The 18893-nt window shown below is 36.1% G+C and overlaps 1 protein-coding gene across 3 annotated transcripts in view; it reads left to right on the top strand.

The window, feature by feature from the left end:
- The window catches only part of USP7 (ubiquitin specific peptidase 7), a 196380-nt gene extending 177688 nt beyond the window's left edge, over nt 1-18692 (top strand). For all 3 annotated transcript variants that reach the window (XM_043494182.1, XM_043494181.1, XM_038418541.2), the window contains 15 exons: nt 1417-1518; nt 2332-2437; nt 2875-2967; nt 4210-4277; nt 6455-6555; nt 7935-8088; nt 8969-9036; nt 9457-9565; nt 9651-9728; nt 10145-10245; nt 10835-10934; nt 12099-12218; nt 13700-13771; nt 14101-14191; nt 16772-18692. In XM_043494182.1, the coding sequence (XP_043350117.1) occupies nt 1417-1518; nt 2332-2437; nt 2875-2967; nt 4210-4277; nt 6455-6555; nt 7935-8088; nt 8969-9036; nt 9457-9565; nt 9651-9728; nt 10145-10245; nt 10835-10934; nt 12099-12218; nt 13700-13771; nt 14101-14191; nt 16772-16878 (1470 nt within the window). In that variant the 3' untranslated portion in view covers nt 16879-18692. The remainder of the gene's footprint in view (nt 1-1416; nt 1519-2331; nt 2438-2874; nt 2968-4209; nt 4278-6454; nt 6556-7934; nt 8089-8968; nt 9037-9456; nt 9566-9650; nt 9729-10144; nt 10246-10834; nt 10935-12098; nt 12219-13699; nt 13772-14100; nt 14192-16771) is intronic.
- The last annotated feature ends 201 nt before the right edge of the window (nt 18693-18893 follow it).

The following is an 18893-nucleotide window of genomic DNA, read 5'->3' on the forward strand; positions in this document are numbered from 1 at the left end:
CAGTCTCTACGTAAAAGAATGAATGGACACAAATCAGACGTCAAGAATTATAACATTCAAAAACCAGTTGGAGAACACTTCAATCTCTCTGGTCACTCGATCACAGACCTAAGAGTGGCTATACTTCAACAAAAAAGCTTCAAAAACAGACTCCAACGAGAGACTGCTGAATTGGAATTAATTTGCAAACTGGATACAATTAACTTAGGCTTGAATAGAGACTGGGAATGGATGAGTCATTACACAAAGTAAAACTATTTCCCCATGGTATTTCTTCCTCCCACCCCACCCCCCACTGTTCCTCTGATATTCTTGTTAACTGCTGGAATTAGCCTACCTGCTTGTCACCATGAAAGGTTTTCCTCCTTCCCCCCCTGCTGTTGGTGATGGCTTATCTTAAGTGATCACTCTCCTTACAGTGTGTATGATAAACCCATTGTTTCATGTTCTTTGTGTGTGTGTATATAAATCTCCCCTCTGTATTTTCCACCAAATGCATCCGATGAAGTGAGCTGTAGCTCACGAAAGCTTATGCTCTAATAAATTTGTTAGTCTCTAAGGTGCCACAAGTACTTCCATTCTAGATGTCAGGAGATAATCAGCTTTTGCCTGCAAAGGACAGAGACTTTCAGCAAGTCCTCCAGGATTTTCCTATCTATTGCGGAAAGATCCAAGGGTTCAGGAATATCGGAGGCTCTCCAAGTGTCTCTTGAACTGCATCAGACAGTGTTACCAGGTTCTCAGTATAACCCTTCCATATACTATTTGTACACACACTACAAGGTCGATCTCCTCATCCGTTGCCTTATTCAAGAATGTCCCTATCTCAGAGATCTGTAAGAGTGGCAAGATGGGTGTCAGTCCACACTTTTGTGGAACATTATGGGGACTCCGCCACTGATGCCATCTTCGGCTCCACTGTGCTGTCATTGAAGTTGGGTCAGTTAAAGAAGTCTCAGCCCTCCGGAAGGGATGCTGCTCAGGAATCGCCTAATGTGGAGCACCCATAGGGACACTAGTCGAAGTAGTAGTACTCACCTTGTATAGTAACGATGGTTCTTTGAGATGTGTGTCCCTATGGGTGTTCCACAACCCACCCTTCCCTCTACTTCGGATTTCTTGTGAATGACACTGTGGTAGAGAAGGAACTGAAGGGGGTTAGCCCACGTCGCTGACTAGCCTTGTGATGCAGCATGAGGAGAGAGCGCACATGTGCGGGTCTAACGGACACCGTTACTGAAGTTCTCCGATCAGCAGTGCAGCACCCATAGTGACACACGTAGTTACTACACAAGGTGAGTAACTTCTTTCTGTCATAGTTTGAGTGTTTGTACACTGACTAGTTTTGACTGGTTTTATTAAAGTATTTTAATTCTATTTGTATTTTCTTATAATTTTAACTTTCTTTTAACTTAGGGATTTCCACAGGATCAAATACGGTTGTGGCCGATGCAAGCTAGAAGTAATGGAACTAAACGACCAGCGATGTTAGATAATGAAGCAGATGGCAATAAAACTGTAAATATTTACTAATAGGGGAAAAGTTAATTCTAAGTCTGTCTCACTTACAGTTCCAACAGTAAAGATGTGGCCTCAGGACATCAAAACCTTAAGTGTTGGAAACTAACCTATGGTTTACAGGGGACACAGAAAAACTTGTGAAATCTGGAACCAGTGTACAGTAGCCCTTGATTTAGAGTAGATTTGAGATTTGGTGGATTGATTTTGAGATTTGGCAGATCTAGATCTTTTTACTGTAATGAAAGGAGACACAATCATTACTCACCTGTCATTGACACTAACTTGTTTAAATTTTACTACTCGTAATATCAAATGTAAGGGCAAATATGAGTTCCATGAAAGCTTTAGAAACTTCATAAAATAGCAAGTGTTGCATATAAATATTAATACAATTAAGAATACGAAAAGTTGTACTAACCCCTGTGTTAAGTTTATCCTTAATTTTTGTTCATGCTACTATAATTGACATGGATGGAAATAAAATATTTTTAAACATACAAGAGACCCACTTTAAGTAAAATTCTGTGCAGTTTAAAACTTTAACTTTAAAAAACACATCAAAAGCAATATTTGATATTGTTTTGCTTACTTTAGCAAGATGGTGAAGGATTGTATATAATCTTTAACTCTCACCAGCATAGCTAAAAATGAGGGACTTTTCCCAACAGTGTAAGATTCCTTTTAATTTCTTGTTTTGTTTTAATTTAAATTAAATTTAAATTTAAAACTCCACTAGGTTTTCTGCTTATATGAAACTCATCTAAAGTCATTTTTTGCTCATGTTGTGTGTTCTGCTTCATAAACAAACAGATGATTGAGCTCAGTGACAATGAAAATCCATGGACAATATTCCTGGAAACAGTAGATCCAGAGATGGCAGCTACTGGAGCAACATTACCCAAGTTTGATAAAGATCGTAAGTATATATGCTAAAATTTCAGAAAATACAAAATCTCTCATTCTATATGTGCCTGAAAATGACTGAGTGCTCCTTCTTTGGCGCTCAGTCTGCCTGATGTACAGGATGTCTGTCAGACTGTGGCTCTCAATGCAGTTTGATCACCTGACCTCATTTTGTGTTGTCCTCTTCCAAGGTGGAGGGAGACTAGGGTTTCAGATGTTCTAGAATGAATGAAATTCATTTAATCAGCTGTGTGTGTGTTGTTTGGGTTCAGTATTTAAAAATTTTAAGGAAAATTATCTTGTTACCAGGTTACATGTTTGCATAATTAAAGTTTTGTTTTGTGACTACTGTGGCCTTGAGCATGAAAATGGAATTTACGGTTAGGTGATCTTCAGATATGCTCAAATTATGTCTTTACTTCAGATTATTTTTTATTTCTTAACTTGTAGATGATGTAATGTTGTTTCTGAAGATGTATGATCCAAAGACTCGGAGTTTGAATTACTGTGGACATATCTACACACCTATATCCTGTAAAATACGTAAGTCTTTAAACTCTTGTTGAGTTGTAATATAATATGATCAATTATATAAATATAACATTTTGCATTTAATGTTATACTGCTGAAAGCAAAATTCAGGAAATACAAAAATGAAGGCTTCTACAGCAGCATTGACCTGTCTGTTAGACATGCATAATATTTTCTATTCCTGTGTTTGTGATAAACATATAATTCGGTATATTGTTAGAAGTATGGCATGAAATATGCAAGTTTTGCAACATGGCTGCAGGAACCTTAACATTTCTGTTTCCTAACTTAAATTTAACTGGGAAGCCTTAATGGTTCATTAATATAGCTTAATAGCCCTTTTTTTTTGGTTTGTTTTTGTTTGAGAGAAAATTGTTTTTGCTCAATAATTGTAGAATTTAAATGTCCCCAGCAAGGCTTTGAAGTTCACATGTCATTAAAATGAAAAGGGTGGGAGAATTGTGAGTTCCATCTTTGCTGCTGAGATTTTAGCTGCAGACAGTTATCTGCAACACTGGGTTAATGGGGCAGTAGTCTATGGATTTTTGTATTGGGCTGGCTGTATCTTTCTAATTTTATTTAAAAATTTAGGATTTAGAGTGAGTTGGTGACTACAGCGAATGTTCTTATTCCTGAATGTTGCAGTTTTATAGTGTTCTTGCCAAGTGTTCTGCTGCAACATTTTGTAAAATGACTTCAGGAAAATTGTCCCACCAGCAGCTGCAGCCCCTATGCATGTCTGGTTAGACTATGTGTATAAAGTTCTAGTGTGTCTCACTCCTATGTGACATCATAAAGAGGGTGGAGCTTCATTAAGCTCCACTGAAGAACCTTAGCAGATGTCCACTGAACCTGTTCAGAAGTGATACTCAGATTTCTTATTGTTAATAACGTCTCTGCCCATAAGCAAAGCAAATGTTGCTCTACATTAACAGTAACTTACATTCAAAATGTTATGCGTAAAACTTTTTGGTTTTGCTCTAGCTCTGTTTATTTTGTGTGTGTGGTTAAAACTATGGCATTATTTTATGCTAGCAGAATTCAGATGGCTGTGCAAAATTTCCTCAAAATAAAAAATCCCCTTTTGGGCTAAACCTAAGGATGGGAAGTTTCAGTTTAAAGGAGAAATTTGTCATAAAGTTGGACATCTGAAAATTTGGGGGGTTATAATGGAACTTTTTTGTCACTTTAATCATAGCTTTCGCTACTAGTGAAAGCTTTAACATACTTCGCTCTTCTTTTCTTTTCCAATAGGTGACTTGCTTCCAGTTATGTGTGAGAGAGCAGGATTTCCCCAAGAAACTAACCTTATCCTCTATGAGGTTTGGATTGATTATTATTCCTACAATGAATCTAGGTTTGTGTGTCCATTAGGAAGTTTTCCTCTAAGGAAAAACTATAATGTTTATAAAGATTTTAACTACTACCTATAAATACAAAGAACATGTCACTAAAATAACATTTTAAGTGAGAAATAAAATAATTTTAGATATTATATTTAGAAACATAAGAAACCATAACCACAATAAAGCCAATTGAGGCTTCGGTCCCATTGGAAACTCTGAAAATCAGTCAGTTTCAAAGTGCTTGTAAGGTTAATTTTATAACTAAAAAAAAATTAATAGCTAGCTTTGATTACAAACAGTGATGGTTTAACAGTGAAGTCTACTCAGCCACATGACGTTAGCCTCCTCTTGCTGATTAGGTACAATGCTGTGTCGCCAAGAGGCAAGTTTCACTGAGATAAAATGGTGCAATTCACTGAACGGAAATACTCAGAGTGATCAGTGTTTCTGAACTATTGAAAATTAATTTATAAAATGCATCTGATTATGTATATTTATTTTAATAAATACTTACATAGCTCTCTGTGCTATTCAAAAAATCATTACTGTTTCCTTTAATCTGGGGCTGAATTCACAGAAACCTAAATTCTGAACATTTGCTCTGAAACGTTAAAAACCAACATTTTGATGATTTTTGCATCAGCGTGACTAATAATTTAGCCACAAAACTCTGTTAAACTCTCTCAAGGTTGTTAGCATTCCTTCTCCTCCAGGACTGGCTGTTAGTTATGATTTGGCTACATATTCTAGCAGATATTTTAAAGTAACAAACTTTACAGCTTGTGCATTCTACAGTTAACAAACAGAGCTTTCGCTGTTAACGATGATGTACACAGCAATGTTTGGTTAATCTGCTGTACCCCAAAAGCTATGGCTCTGAAGTTTTTGAATACTTGGGCACAAGAGAATACCATTGGAATCCTAACTTTAAAATCAGCAATCAAAAACACTACTAGTAATTTGTGACTAAAAAGTCTTACCCTTTAAAACTTCTGCTTGCACAGTCTGAGGTAAGGGAAACTTTTAAACTCTAACAAATACATTTATCTGCATGGAAGTCCTGTGTGAGCCACTCTCTGTGTTGTTGTTACTAAATCCATGCTTGTTCCGAGTCACCAAGATAGCACAGCTGCTGCTGCTAGCAGGGCTGGCCTACGTGCTCTCAGTGCCTGACCCTCTGCATGTGAATCTGCAGTGACCTGTCTCCAGCTGTGGGGAGGGAATGCTGCATCCTCTCCTGCCTCCACCACACTATATGAGGCAGCAGGCAACAAGTGAGAGCTCCCGCACCCTTTCACCAAAGTGTAGGAGTAATACATGTTCATAACAACTTTAAATTGCTCTAGTGGGATTTGAATCTGCAGTGAAGCCCTTGCTACAGTAGGACTAGGAGCTCTTAATGACAGTAAGTGCCTGCTTCGCTAGCAGCCACACTGCTCTCACTGGTGGTTCCTGGGGCATGTACAGAGTTCCGTACTAACAGGCAGAATTGCTACCAGGGAACTTCCATATATACAATCACTTCCAAATTTACATTAAACTTATAAAAGCTCCTTTTTTCAAATAGTATGGGTGAGGACCACAAAAAGTTTCTGCCACCTGTACAAACATAGATATTTATGTTCCAGTAAACAACTCACAATATACGTGTATTATAGTTATTTAAATAGTGTGTATTTAATACTCTGGGAGCTTTCCACTCCTTTTGAAAAGGAGAGGCAGCCTGTTATAGGGAATCCGTTGCACCTTGCCAAAAACAAACTAGTATTAATTTGGTTCTACTACTATTCTGAAAGTTGCATGATTTGAAAAATAAGTCTTAGAGCACTGGAGAATTTTGAATTGGGGCTGGCTATTGAGAAGGTGTGATGGAGGATGTAAAACATTTTAAAATGGATTCAATTTAACTAAAAGAGAATCTAGTGCAAATTTCATGGGTAAAGTTGAAATAGCCAACTCTACTGTGAGCAGTGAAGTTTGTAAATGAAATATAATTTGAATTAAAAAATCATCAAAATTCACCCCCCCTTCATTTAAATTTTGATTGAAAAAGAAAATGAGTCATCTTTCATTGCAATATTTTTGCAGCGGTGAGGGTTTCCTGTTTTGTCATTTATTTCTTCTGATTGTTTTCCCTTTTGTTTTTACTGCAGGAAGTTAAACCGAATTTAACAGAGAGAATTCAAGACTATGATGTATCTCTTGATAAGGCTCTTGATGAACTCATGGATGGTGACATCATAGTGTTTCAGAAGTATGTGTTTTGAACGGATGGTTATAGTCATGGTTACATCACCTGGTTCACTTAAATTTAAATGGAGAAAGATTTTCTATTTAGCAGTTTTAACAATGATTTTCAAATATTCAGAAGCATAGTTGCTTACTGGCGGACATAGTCAGCAGTACCAACTTACTGGTTTGGAGGGGCCGGGGAATTAAACTATTCAGAATATTAAACTGTCACTTGTAAGATTTAAAAAAAAAAAAAAAAAAAAACTCCTCACCCTGAATTAGAAGACCAATAAATACTGACATAGCTCTTCACATTGTGATAATGTTAAGATCTGTGTTCAGCAGGCAGTCTGAAGTCTGCAGCTTTGCCCTTGGAGTCACCATAACTGAAATACTATATAACAGAGCCTAGCTGTAATTCTAATCTAAGTCTCTGTGTTATAACTACTATAACTTCAGCCTAGAACTAAGCTGCCTTCCCTTTTCCTCTTACTCATGCTTCCTCACTAGTCACACATTGGCCTACAGAGATGACATGCTTCTGACTTAACTGACCACATGTTCAAATAATAGGGATGTTGGTGCTTATTGGAAGTTTCTCTCAGTCAAAGGGAGAATTCCTGCAGCTTATATACAGTAAAGGGATCTTACTTAAGTTTGTCAGGACTATAAATCAGCATTTCTGTGCTCTTACTCCTGATGGTCACACCCAACTGTGTTGCTCTGTTTCTCTCCATGGGCTGACAGTGGGTGGAAGCCAGCTAGTCTATCTTCAGCACTCTTACCCCAGATTATGTGAGATGAATGTATTTCTCATGTCATGCCTTGGAACTCGCATTCCCTGTTGACCCAGTTGGTGTTATGCACCTTTGGCTGGCTGCTGACTTCTGGGTAAGTGCACAGCTTGTACACTGGTGCTATTGAAGATAGGGGTACCAGTCAGTAGTGACCCATACTAATGTCTATACACATTTCACATCGTGGTTCAAGGGATGCTACTGTACATCCAGCCATTGTGCAAAGTGACTAATAAAAGCCTTTCATGAGAATGTAAGATGTTTTCAGCAATGTAGTAAAGGTTTGTGGTAGCATACCAGGGGAGGGAAGGGGGAACAAGTACCATTAGAACATGTCTCTGAAACAATTGGAGTCAGCATGCTGCCGAATAAGTACCCATGGTGTGCAAATGTGTTAGAAGTTCTTGCACAGCACGTATATATTCGAAAGGTATGGATCACGGCTGACAATTACAGTCCTGATGAATACAAATGGTGGCTCTTTAAAGGTTTCCTAACTTCATTTCTGTATTTCTCAGTAATATTTCTGATTTACTGTAGAACACATTTAACACTCCCTAACTACTTGTATAATGTAGATGGTACAATTTGTCTGCTTTTGTAGGGATGACCCAGAAAATGATAATAGTGAATTGCCAACAGCAAAAGAATACTTCAGAGACCTTTACCACCGTGTTGATGTCATTTTCTGTGATAAGACTATCCCCAATGATCCCGGATTTGTTGTTACTTTGTCCAATAGAATGAATTACTTTCAGGTATGTATTCCACTCTACTTTGTTTCCTCTCCTTTTGTTTTCCCATTCACAGCCATGTGGGGGTGTTATATAATCAGGTTCAGATTAATTAGTAGGTCAAGACATCACTCTGTGGATGAAATGTTCTTCAGGGCCTGGGCTGTGCTTTCACTTCTGTTTTTTCACCTAGCACATTGTGTGTTCTATTAGAAATAAATAATTCCAGTCTCCTTTTCATACTTTCTATCTTGCCTTTTTCAAGTTTTCCTTAGAGCCACTTACTGCTCACAGAAAATCGTAAATATATTTAGATAAATTCTGCCTATGTTAACATGACTTCAGACTTTCCTTTCCAGAGTGTTTTCGTTTTTATTATTAATAGCGGCTGGTTGTATGGAAACAAGAACTTTCTTCTTTAAAATGCTATTCTGCTTTGAGAAGTGACTTTCTAAAAATGACATAGTAGGATTGCTTACATTTTGAGAATGACTTCCAAATAAAAATTGCTCATGTATTAGTAAAAAGATGTTTTGTTTTTAGACTGTTTTGCCCATCAACCTTGGGATCTGAAAGTCTGCTGTGTTTTCTGATTTTTTTTGTATCATCACCAGTAATAAAGATTCAGCCAAATTATGCCCTCATGTATACCTGTGCAACCTAATTTTCCTACAAAGTGTTAATAGGCCTACAATCTTCAAGAACTGGTGGTGGCCACCCACTTAATATACCAAATACATACGCTCTTGGACTCTGTCACTGTTCATGTAGGTAGTGTGTATTGTATGTCTATGACTGGATTACTGAAACCTAATATGAAGGTAGTATTATGCATAACCCTAGACAAAGCAGTGTCATAAATGGTTTGTCATTTAGAAGTTTTAAAAAACTTTTATTTCCACAGGTTGCGAAGACTGTTGCACAAAGACTTAATACAGACCCAATGCTACTACAGTTTTTCAAGTCCCAAGGGTAAGATGAGTTCCTATAAACGTAACTTTCTAGTTTAGCTTCGTCATTATTTGCAAAATATCTTTAAACTAATTTTAAATTCAAAACTAACAAATTAGAATTAGGTTGTCATTTAATCATTTAATAACTTTTTCCACATTGCCACAAAATTAATTCTTTGCCTAGTTAAATTTTATTTCAGCTCACATCACCAAATATTTCTTTCCAAGAACTTTCTTAGTCTCTTATGTGTGTTTGAAAATCTCTCCTTAAATCACTATGACTATAGTGATGCATAGCTTGGGCATGCGAGTTTCATACCAAAGTGAAATTTTGTAAATTTGACTACTGGAAGTTAAAATTTATTTTGCATTCTCAACAGATGTTTACTTCGTGGCAATGGATTATGAAGTGATATTTATATGTTGTTTTCTTGTATAGTTATAGGGATGGCCCAGGTAATCCTCTTAGACATAATTATGAAGGTACTTTAAGAGATCTCCTGCAGTTCTTCAAACCTAGACAACCTAAAAAACTTTATTATCAGCAGGTATGAGCTCTTATTTATACCACTGTGCTTTTGTGCTTTTGTTGCCTTTACAAGGTATATCTAAAGTGTATTTCTTTTTTTCTAGCTTAAAATGAAAATTACTGACTTTGAAAACAGGAGAAGTTTTAAGTGCATATGGCTAAATAGCCAATTTAGGGAAGAGGTTAGTACAATTTTAGCTACCCACACTGGATTCGTTGTAATTTCTTTTCTCATAAGCCTTTGGATAGTATTGTGATACCATGTGGCATCTTATATAATGTTGGCTTTTAAGGACTAAACCAAAAACATAAGATTTGTTATGTATTTTTTAGTAATTGTTCCTCTTTGAAATTTCCATTAAGAAGAAGAATTGCATCCATCCATTGCTTTCTGGGTAGTGCCCTGAAAATGTTATGTGGCTTCAATAATACTGTTTCTAGGAAAAAGAATTTAAAAAAACTTGGGTTTTGTGTACACGTTAGTGATCATTATCTGTTGAGCAAGGTCTAGTAATAAGTCAGATTTCAGTGTTTTCTGTGCTTTGATTTCAGTTTCTCTAATCATTGATTGTCTCATTTTAATTATTGTGTTGTAAAGGAAATAACACTATATCCAGATAAACATGGGTGTGTACGGGACCTGTTAGAAGAATGTAAAAAAGCAGTAGAACTCTGTGAGAAAGGTTCAGGAAAACTAAGGTAAGTAGAAAAGGTAGTAAAAAACAGTTATTTTAAAATATAGATCAATGGATATGATACTCTGGATTTCACCTAAATGAACAAAGTTGTGCTTCAAAATACAGTGAAAAATCAAATGCAAGTTAACATAGTCTGTCACTGTGGGCTTAAAAACTGTTAAGGGCTTTAGAGCTCTTAGTTTATGGAATATCTGCAACATAAATATGAGCTAAATTAATTTAAAAAATTATTATGCCACTTCCTAGAATTAAATCCTAGCAACACTTAACATTCATAGATTTCAACTGCAAATTCAGACAAATTGCAATGATTTACTGCATTTTCATGCCATTAATTTTCCAAAATAAAGACTTCAGAAGAGTCTTCAGACTTCAGAAGATAATTTAAATAAACATCTGTTGGCTTATGCTGCAGATATACTCACTCTTCAGGACTGAGTTTACTGCTTAATTTTTCCAAAGTAGGAATACATTTTTAAAATAGCTATTCTGTATTAACATTTAATTCTGGATATAGTAATATGCTAAAGATTTAGTAGATGCATGTTGCATTGTTTTTTAATTCTTTTCCTATTCATTTTGGTTTTAAGGCTTCTAGAAATTGTAAGCTACAAAATAATTGGTGTCCATCAGGAAGATGAGCTGTTAGAGTGTTTATCACCAGCAACAAGTCGAACGTTTCGAATAGAGGTAAATGTTTTATGGTTTGTTTTTTGTTCATTACAGAAATATGAGGTATTTGTTTTTGAGAGGGCTACATTATCCATCCTTAAATTCTGATATTCAAGTATTGTGGCCATTTGAATGAACTAGTTAACTGATACGATTTTTTTTTTCTTCAAGAGAACCCCTCAAAAAATGGTAGAACCTAGTTTCTCCTTCACTTCAGAATACCTTGAAGTTCTTGATCTTGTAACTATTCCATTCTTACAAGAACATTTGAGCATAAAATGTTAACAGGAAATGAAAGCTTTGCAAGGAGTTATCTGTGGGGAAATTGCCTCGTCAGCAGTAATTCCAAGATTGACATGGCGACTGATGCTGTATATTTTCATGCTTAGGCCCTATTTTCCAAGTTATAAACCTGTTTGTGCCTGCATACTTTATTCCTTTCCTTTTTAATTAAGGTTGGATTTTTAAGTCAAATTAGATAGGTTGGGTGTGACTTTTCTCAAGATTTGCATTAAATACCGCAAATATTTTTTTTTTGGTTACTTTAAATAATTTAAGCATTCAAACTTCACTTACATCAGAACTCATAAGTAGAAAATGAAATTAAGCTGTCAATACAAATTTGTATTGCAAGGAAGCAGGAAAGAGAGCATTGTGTTATTACTCTGGCAGCCACATAGTAGCAGTTCATGAGCAAATCAGTGCTCCTGAGTACTCCCTGCTTCTGCTGTCAGTTAAGGAAAAATGGCAAATAACAGAAGTTCATTAGAAATAGGGCCACTTCCATATTATGCCAAACAAAAGCTATATTCAGAAGGAATGGTAAAAAGAAAAGACAACATTTGACCTTACAGAACTTCAAGTTAAATGTGAAGTATCTTGCTAGAGAGGCCCTACAATTCTAGGTCCTTGCCAGACAAGCCATAGAAGGAATTGTATGGGGTATGGAAAGCCTCTCTGTGGGGGAAGTTCTCCCCTCATCCTCCAAAGCCTGACAGAGAAGACTTTTCTAAATGATGTTTTGTCAAATGGGAAACTCCATTTAGCTTTTTAAGTATGTTGTTGGTCAAATTGTTAATTTTGTAAAGACCATTAGTCAGTTTTGCTTTCTGATATTTCACATTAATGTTTATTGTGGCAGTTTTAACTTGTCATGATCACCGTTTTTATATCTTAATATAGGAAATCCCTCTGGACCAGGTAGATATAGATAAGGAAAATGAGATGCTAATCACAGTAGCACATTTCCACAAAGAGGTTTTTGGGACATTTGGAATTCCATTCTTGCTGAGGATACACCAGGTACAGCATATTTCTGTTGTTCCCCTGGGGTGGTAATTACATAACGTTTCTTTAACTTCCTATACAAACAAATGTGTGATAGCTGTCAATTTATGTATTAGAGCATCACCTCTATAGAAATGCTTCTCAGAACTATTCTATTCTGACATTTGTTTTCCATCTGTTCTGACTTGCGGAAGAAAATTCAAGCGGAATGGTGGTCTTGTGACTAATCAATGAACTGGGATTCAGCAGTTCCTGCTTTTTCCACAGACTCCCTGTGTGACCCTGGTCAGGTCATTTAATATCTATGTGCCTCAGTTCCCCATTTCTAAAAATAGAGAAACTTCCTCTCTTGGCTGTGGTTATTTTAATATTGTATATTTGAATTTAATATACAATATTTATAATAGTGCCACACCTCCGTTTAGATTGCAGTATCTCTGAGGTGGTGACTGTATTCCTGTGTATGTGTACAGTGCCAAACATAATGAGACCCTGATATCAGTTGGGACTTCGAGGCACAATTGTAATTAAAATATTCTTTGTGGCTTGAAATTTCTCATGGTTAGTGTTTGCCAAAAGGTTAATTTTGTGGCTAATATGAAGAAAACTGGCTCTTTTTTTTATCAATGGCTGTAAAAAATGAATACTTTTAACTTTCTACAAGCCTCATTCCAACGTACCTTCATAGCTCTTGCGTCAAAGGGCTTGTTTTTAACACTTAGCATACACTTTATCTTCAAGGACAATGAACCCTGCAAGATTGAAAACAATTGGGTTAGAATTTTGAAAGTTAGCATCTTTTTCTGTTGTTCTCATCTTCCAGTTCATATAAATATTATCTAATTCTGTAAGATTTTTGGACCCAGAAATGTGTGTATTGTCACAGAATTCATAGAGACTAGTTGTGTGTATTCATATTTGTGATCAGTGCCAAATAAACCTTTAGTACTATTTTTAAGGGAGGCTACTTGTTTTGTTTTTTCCTGTTCTTGATGGCCGACTTTTGATTGATCCTTTTCTTTTTTGTGTTTTCCAGTACGTCATCTTTTGTGGGTTTATAAAATAACACAAGGCAGAGTTACTTAATTTCAAAGATAATGCTAGCTGAGGGCAAAAATTCACAGGTTATAGGAATTTAAAATGACAAGGTGCTAGAGAAGGTTTCTATTTTTTTATAACACTGTTTTTCTTCTGGTTGCAATACTTCTTACTTTGTATCTTGGCCTTAGTTGTGCAAACACATCAATCAAATTAGGAACAATTTGCATACAAGCCAATGATGACCCAGTGTGAATTGAAAATGTAGATTTCACTTACTACCATGTCATAGTAGGTGGAACCGAAATTTCTGTAATAGTTTCTGAAAATAACTGGATAATTTATGTAATTGTACCGCAGTGCAGGATTTGGCAGGGAAATCACAACAGTCACTAAACCAATTTCTCTTTATAATGATGATTTAAATTTTTTGATATCTACTGTTAAAAAATTATTAGGGTGAACACTTCAGAGAGGTGATGAAGCGGATTCAAACAATGCTGGACATCCAAGAAAAAGAATTTGAAAAGGTGAGTTCATATTTCAATGTATTGATCCTGAGTTCAAAATAAAAAAAGCTCTAATACAGTGTATTTAAGGTTATAGAGCAGCTGTTTTACCATAAGAGACTCAGTTTAGATCAAATACTATTGCGTTTTCATCAGATTATGGGATGGGAAGAAGGTGCCATGTGGGAACGTTGGAAATAATATTTTATAGGGTTTCCCCTTCCTTTGTTTGCAATATGTGCCACTTCAGATTAATACTCTTTCTGCATTACTATACCAAATATAGATAGCTGAAAAGACTACAGAGTTTTATTTCCATCCAGACTCTTAACAGTTTGTTCCTTTTTAAGTTTAAGTTTGCCATTGTAATGATGGGTCGACACCAATACCTAAATGAAGATGAGTATGAAGTGAACTTGAAAGATTTTGAGCCCCAACCTGGTGAGTAGCTGGTTAATTTGACACTATTGTTTTAAATTGCAGCAGTTGCTCTGCCATTTGTTAGTTACGCAGTCATCCCTGACTCAGGAAATAAAAAGGTACATTAGTGTCCACACACTGAATATGCTTTATGTAGTTCACTCATGTATCTGTATATAAATATAAAAAGTATATGTACACTGTGTTGTGTGTAGATTAGTTAGCATGGGAGAATATACATTAAGAATGCAAATATGTATACTCTCACACTTACAGAACCACTTGTTATTCCCCCATGAGTCAAATAAAGCATGTGCACCTAAGTGGCTGAGTACTGTTGAACACACACACACACACGCGCGCACACACAACATATTATACAAGAGAAGAAAGCTGCAATGTAAGCTAAAAGCTTTGCTATATTGCTCATCTTACTCTAGTTCATATAAATATTTGATTTCCTCATTTTTGTTAGAATAACATACATATGTAGTATTGCTATCTAGTACAAAGCTCCATTCTTATCAGCTTCTTAATTTTAAGACTCCCCCAAAGATAGTTGAACTCGGATTCTTCTCACTCGTTGTAACGAGAGACCATAATAAGGGTTCAGTGAAGGTGGAATCAAACAGGAAAAGAACGTTAACTAGGGATGTTGTATAGATATACTTTAAGAGATGAGTACTGTGCTGAAATGTAACCTAATCTGTACTTGTCTGTGTACCCTGTTCACCATGTTATTTACTTGACTAATGCTTAGAGCTTCATTCACCATGTTTGCAGAGAGAAGCAGAGCCAATACACTCTGTGGGCTTTTTACCCAGGGGAAAGCAAGCAGAGTTTGTACCACAGCCTTCTCTTAGAGGTCCCACTAGGAAAGGGTAGCTTTGAATTTACAATTGAAGCTCCAGTGTAAGTTGTGGTGAATCAATGTGTTCCTGGCCTTGCTACCCATTTTTATGGACCCTCTCTTCTCTCTCAGTGAAGATGCTACTGCACAACGAGAGAGCTTCTCCTGTCAGCAGAGTTAATCCACCGCCACAAGAGGTGGCAGCTGTGATGACAGGAGAAGCCCTCCCATTGACATAGCGTTGTCTACACCAGGGTTAGATTGGTGTACTTGCATTACTGACGGATGTGAATTTTTAACACCCCTGATCCATGTAGTTAAACCAATGTAAGTTTATAGTGTAGATCTGGCCTAAGATGTAGCCAGTGTGTAGACTTTTACACATGCTATACAGGTCATGTTAAACTTGTGTCCTAGACTTTAATTGGGCCGTTTTGCACATGTGTAGACAAGGCACAGCGATTAAGTAGGCTTTTAAAACATGTTAACTAGCATTCTGACACCACACCTTTAAATCCTAGTCTAGACAAGACCTAAAAAAGAATACTAGTTTCCTGTCATTAATCAGTGGTGAGTAGTGTTACGGTGTGCGATGGTATCTCTTTAAAAGGCATTGATTACATATGTTTTTGTAATGCACTGTCCATTATGCCAAGATGAAAGAGAATTTACTTTTTCAATGGGGAAAGTGTATCCGAAGTGCACGCACATAAACCTTCTAGAAGAAAAAGATCAAGTATTTCACACTTCAGTCATCACAGTTGGCTATTTGAATCCAGTGTCAGATCCTTGTTGCTATAGGGTTTTTAAGCTACTCTGTCTTCTTCATTTCACTCCAAAGAACATTTGATGCATTTTGGACACCTTAAAGGGAACTCTCTTCCATTTGTAAGAAATATATAGACAGCATTCTAAAGATATTACAGTGCATAGTGAATACTAACTATTGGAAACACAAAATATTGAATTAGACAGCTGACAAAATTCCTGTATTTTTAAAGCTTTCAAAATGTTTGTAAACTTTTTTGGATGACTAAAATCAGGGATTCAGTTGCATGATTTCTTCAAAAACTCCAACTAGAGTTAATTAACGTGAGTGTACTTTAATGCTATTAAGTCTAAGGGCTTGTCTTCACATCAGCACCACTGCAGCGTGTCTGGTAAAGATGCGCTACATCGACGGGAGAGCATTTCCTTGCTTATATAGCACGATATAGACACCGCTCTAAGTCAGTGTAACTTGCGTTACTTGGCAGGTGGCTTTTTCATATCCCTGAGCAACGTAGGTTAGCAGTCATGTAGACAAGCCCCAAGTTAATCACATGGCAAGAGTAACCTAAAATATGGTAGTAATAAAGTACAGCCTCCGATACTTGGTATTTCTAAATGGTATTTTCCTCTTCAGCATAGGCCCAACTTTTCTTTTATTCAGAGAACTATGAAAGCTGATGCATTCAGACTCATGTCTTTGGGCATAAAGTAGTACAGCAATTATTCACTTTTAGCATATTGTATGTAAAATTGTGGTAGCAACAGCTAAGTAGTGTGTATGTATCCAGTAGATCCAAGGACACAGTTTAGGATATTTAGTGGAAATGCAGTGGTTGCTATGAAAACATTCTACAGACTTCTGGAGTGCTTCAGTACTGTAAGATTCAGGATGTTCCACGTAAGGCATGCAAATATTTTGTGCAAATGTAAGGTTGCTACTGTGTCTTAAAAGCTTATTTGGTTTTTTTTCCCTCTTCTAGGCAACATGTCTCATCCAAGGCCATGGCTAGGGCTTGACCATTTCAATAAAGCCCCAAAGAGAAGTCGCTACACTTACCTTGAAAAAGCTATTAAAATCCATAACTGACTTACCCAACCAGTTTGTTCAAGGCAAGGGACAAATATCAGTGTGTGTGTGCACCTTTTTAACAACAGTAGAACTTTGGTACACGTGCACTATATCTGAAGTCTTCAGCAAGAGGATTTGCTGCTGATGTTAATTTTATTTTGTTGAGGCTGTTCAGTTTGGCTTCTCTGTATCTATTGACTGCCCTTTTTGAGCAAAATGAAGGTGTTTTTATAAAGCTTGGATGCCAATGAGAGTTATTTTATGGTAAACGTAATGCAAGGCAATTGTCAGCATAATGAGGGAAGAGTTAGGACAGTTGACATTGGCAAAATATTTGTCTGTAGTACGTTTATAGATGGCATAAGCTGTCTGGCTGCCCTTCCTGGTGTGGTATTCCCCATCACTGCAGCTAGTAAGTCTTATGTTTAGACTCACATCAGATTTATTTCCTTCAGTTATACTTTAAATGACATTTTTGTGCATTTGTAAATGCAAAAAACCTCACATCATCAATAAATAGCAATCTCTACTTCATTGTGTACATTGTTGGCACTTATTTGGGATTTTTGTCTCCTCCAGCTTCATAGGATCCTTTTTTAATAAACTAGTTCCTATGTTGTTCAGTCGTTACTTGCATCCCATTTTGTCAAGTGGATGCTCTGGGTCCTAAAAGATATTTGGGCATTTTTATTCAATTTAAAAACATTGACAGATACCATTGAGGATTACTATGCTGCCTTTTGACAAATAGAATGACACTCAAAGTTGGCAAAAGCAGGATTATAAATATAATTAATTTAGTTAACATGGGAAGAGATGGGAAAAAAACACAAGAAATAGCCTTTCAGCACAGAGGGCATGCTCACTAGTGTTTTAGTAAGCTGTTGACTTTGTAAAAAAATAAAAAAAAAATAAAAACAAAACAAAAAAAAAACAAAAAACAAAAAAATTGTATATTTAATGAACATGTACAATTTAACACTTGGAGGTTAATTTTGTTGGGTGAGTCTGCAAGTGAATTTCACTGATGTTGATATTCATTGTGTGTAGTTTTATTTCAGTCCCCAGACTGCTTCCTTTTATTTTGGAGCTAATGCCAGCTGAGTGTCTAGTTTTGAGTACAGTACAAATAGAATCAGCAATTCACACTTTTAATTTTGCATTCTTTTCAAGTACTTTATTTTGTTTCTGTAGCCGCAGTGTACAACAACTCTTCCTGTATATTGCCTTTTTGCTGGAAAATGTTGTATGTTGAATAAAATTTTCTATAAAATTTTACTTCGATGAGTGATGACGTGGAGGTTGAAGAAGATTTCTACTCTCCCTGGAAGTACAGTTTTCATTTATAATAAGGTTTTACTGAGATGTATTTTTTTTTCCAGTATTGCCAATGTATATCCCTGGATTTGGTTGGTTTTGGGGTTTAGGAGTGGTCTGGGAGGGATTGTTCTGTTTTGTGAATTTTTTTGATTGTTTCTTTTGTTGGTGTTTTACTTCTAACTAGTCACATTTGAGCTTAGGAAATAAAAGGTTTTCCAGGAGGGAACCATGTACAAATAAGATGAATGAAAAATTATTTTACTAGTTTGTTTGTAAAGCTGTAGTAGAGTCTTTGTAGTAGACTTGACTCTGCCTGCCTTGTACAAAACTTTTGTTGTCCAGATTCTCAAATCTAATATTATCAACGGTGTAAAGTAAAATCTGGAGTCTCTAAAGGTAAGCTCTCAATAGATTTATAGATTATTGCTGTAATGTGTTCCTTGTATTCATAATCAAAAACATTCTTAGAGGCTTACTTTCATTAGATCTGTCAATAAACATTTAATAGGGGTAATATACGTGATGGCCTTTATAATTTTTTCTGAAATTGAATATGGTTGTTGTCAAAAACAGCAGGAGTGTTTGTTTTTTAACTAAATCTATAGTGGGTTCCCCCCCATTTCAGTTTTTAAATGAATTTAATTTCCTGCTTCTGGTTTTTACTATCCGTGTAGTGGGAGATTTTGTTTGTTTGTTTTGGTAATTGTATGTTG

Source organism: Dermochelys coriacea, chromosome 10, assembly GCF_009764565.3.
Source record: "Dermochelys coriacea isolate rDerCor1 chromosome 10, rDerCor1.pri.v4, whole genome shotgun sequence".
Classification (NCBI taxonomy): domain Eukaryota; kingdom Metazoa; phylum Chordata; order Testudines; family Dermochelyidae; genus Dermochelys; species Dermochelys coriacea.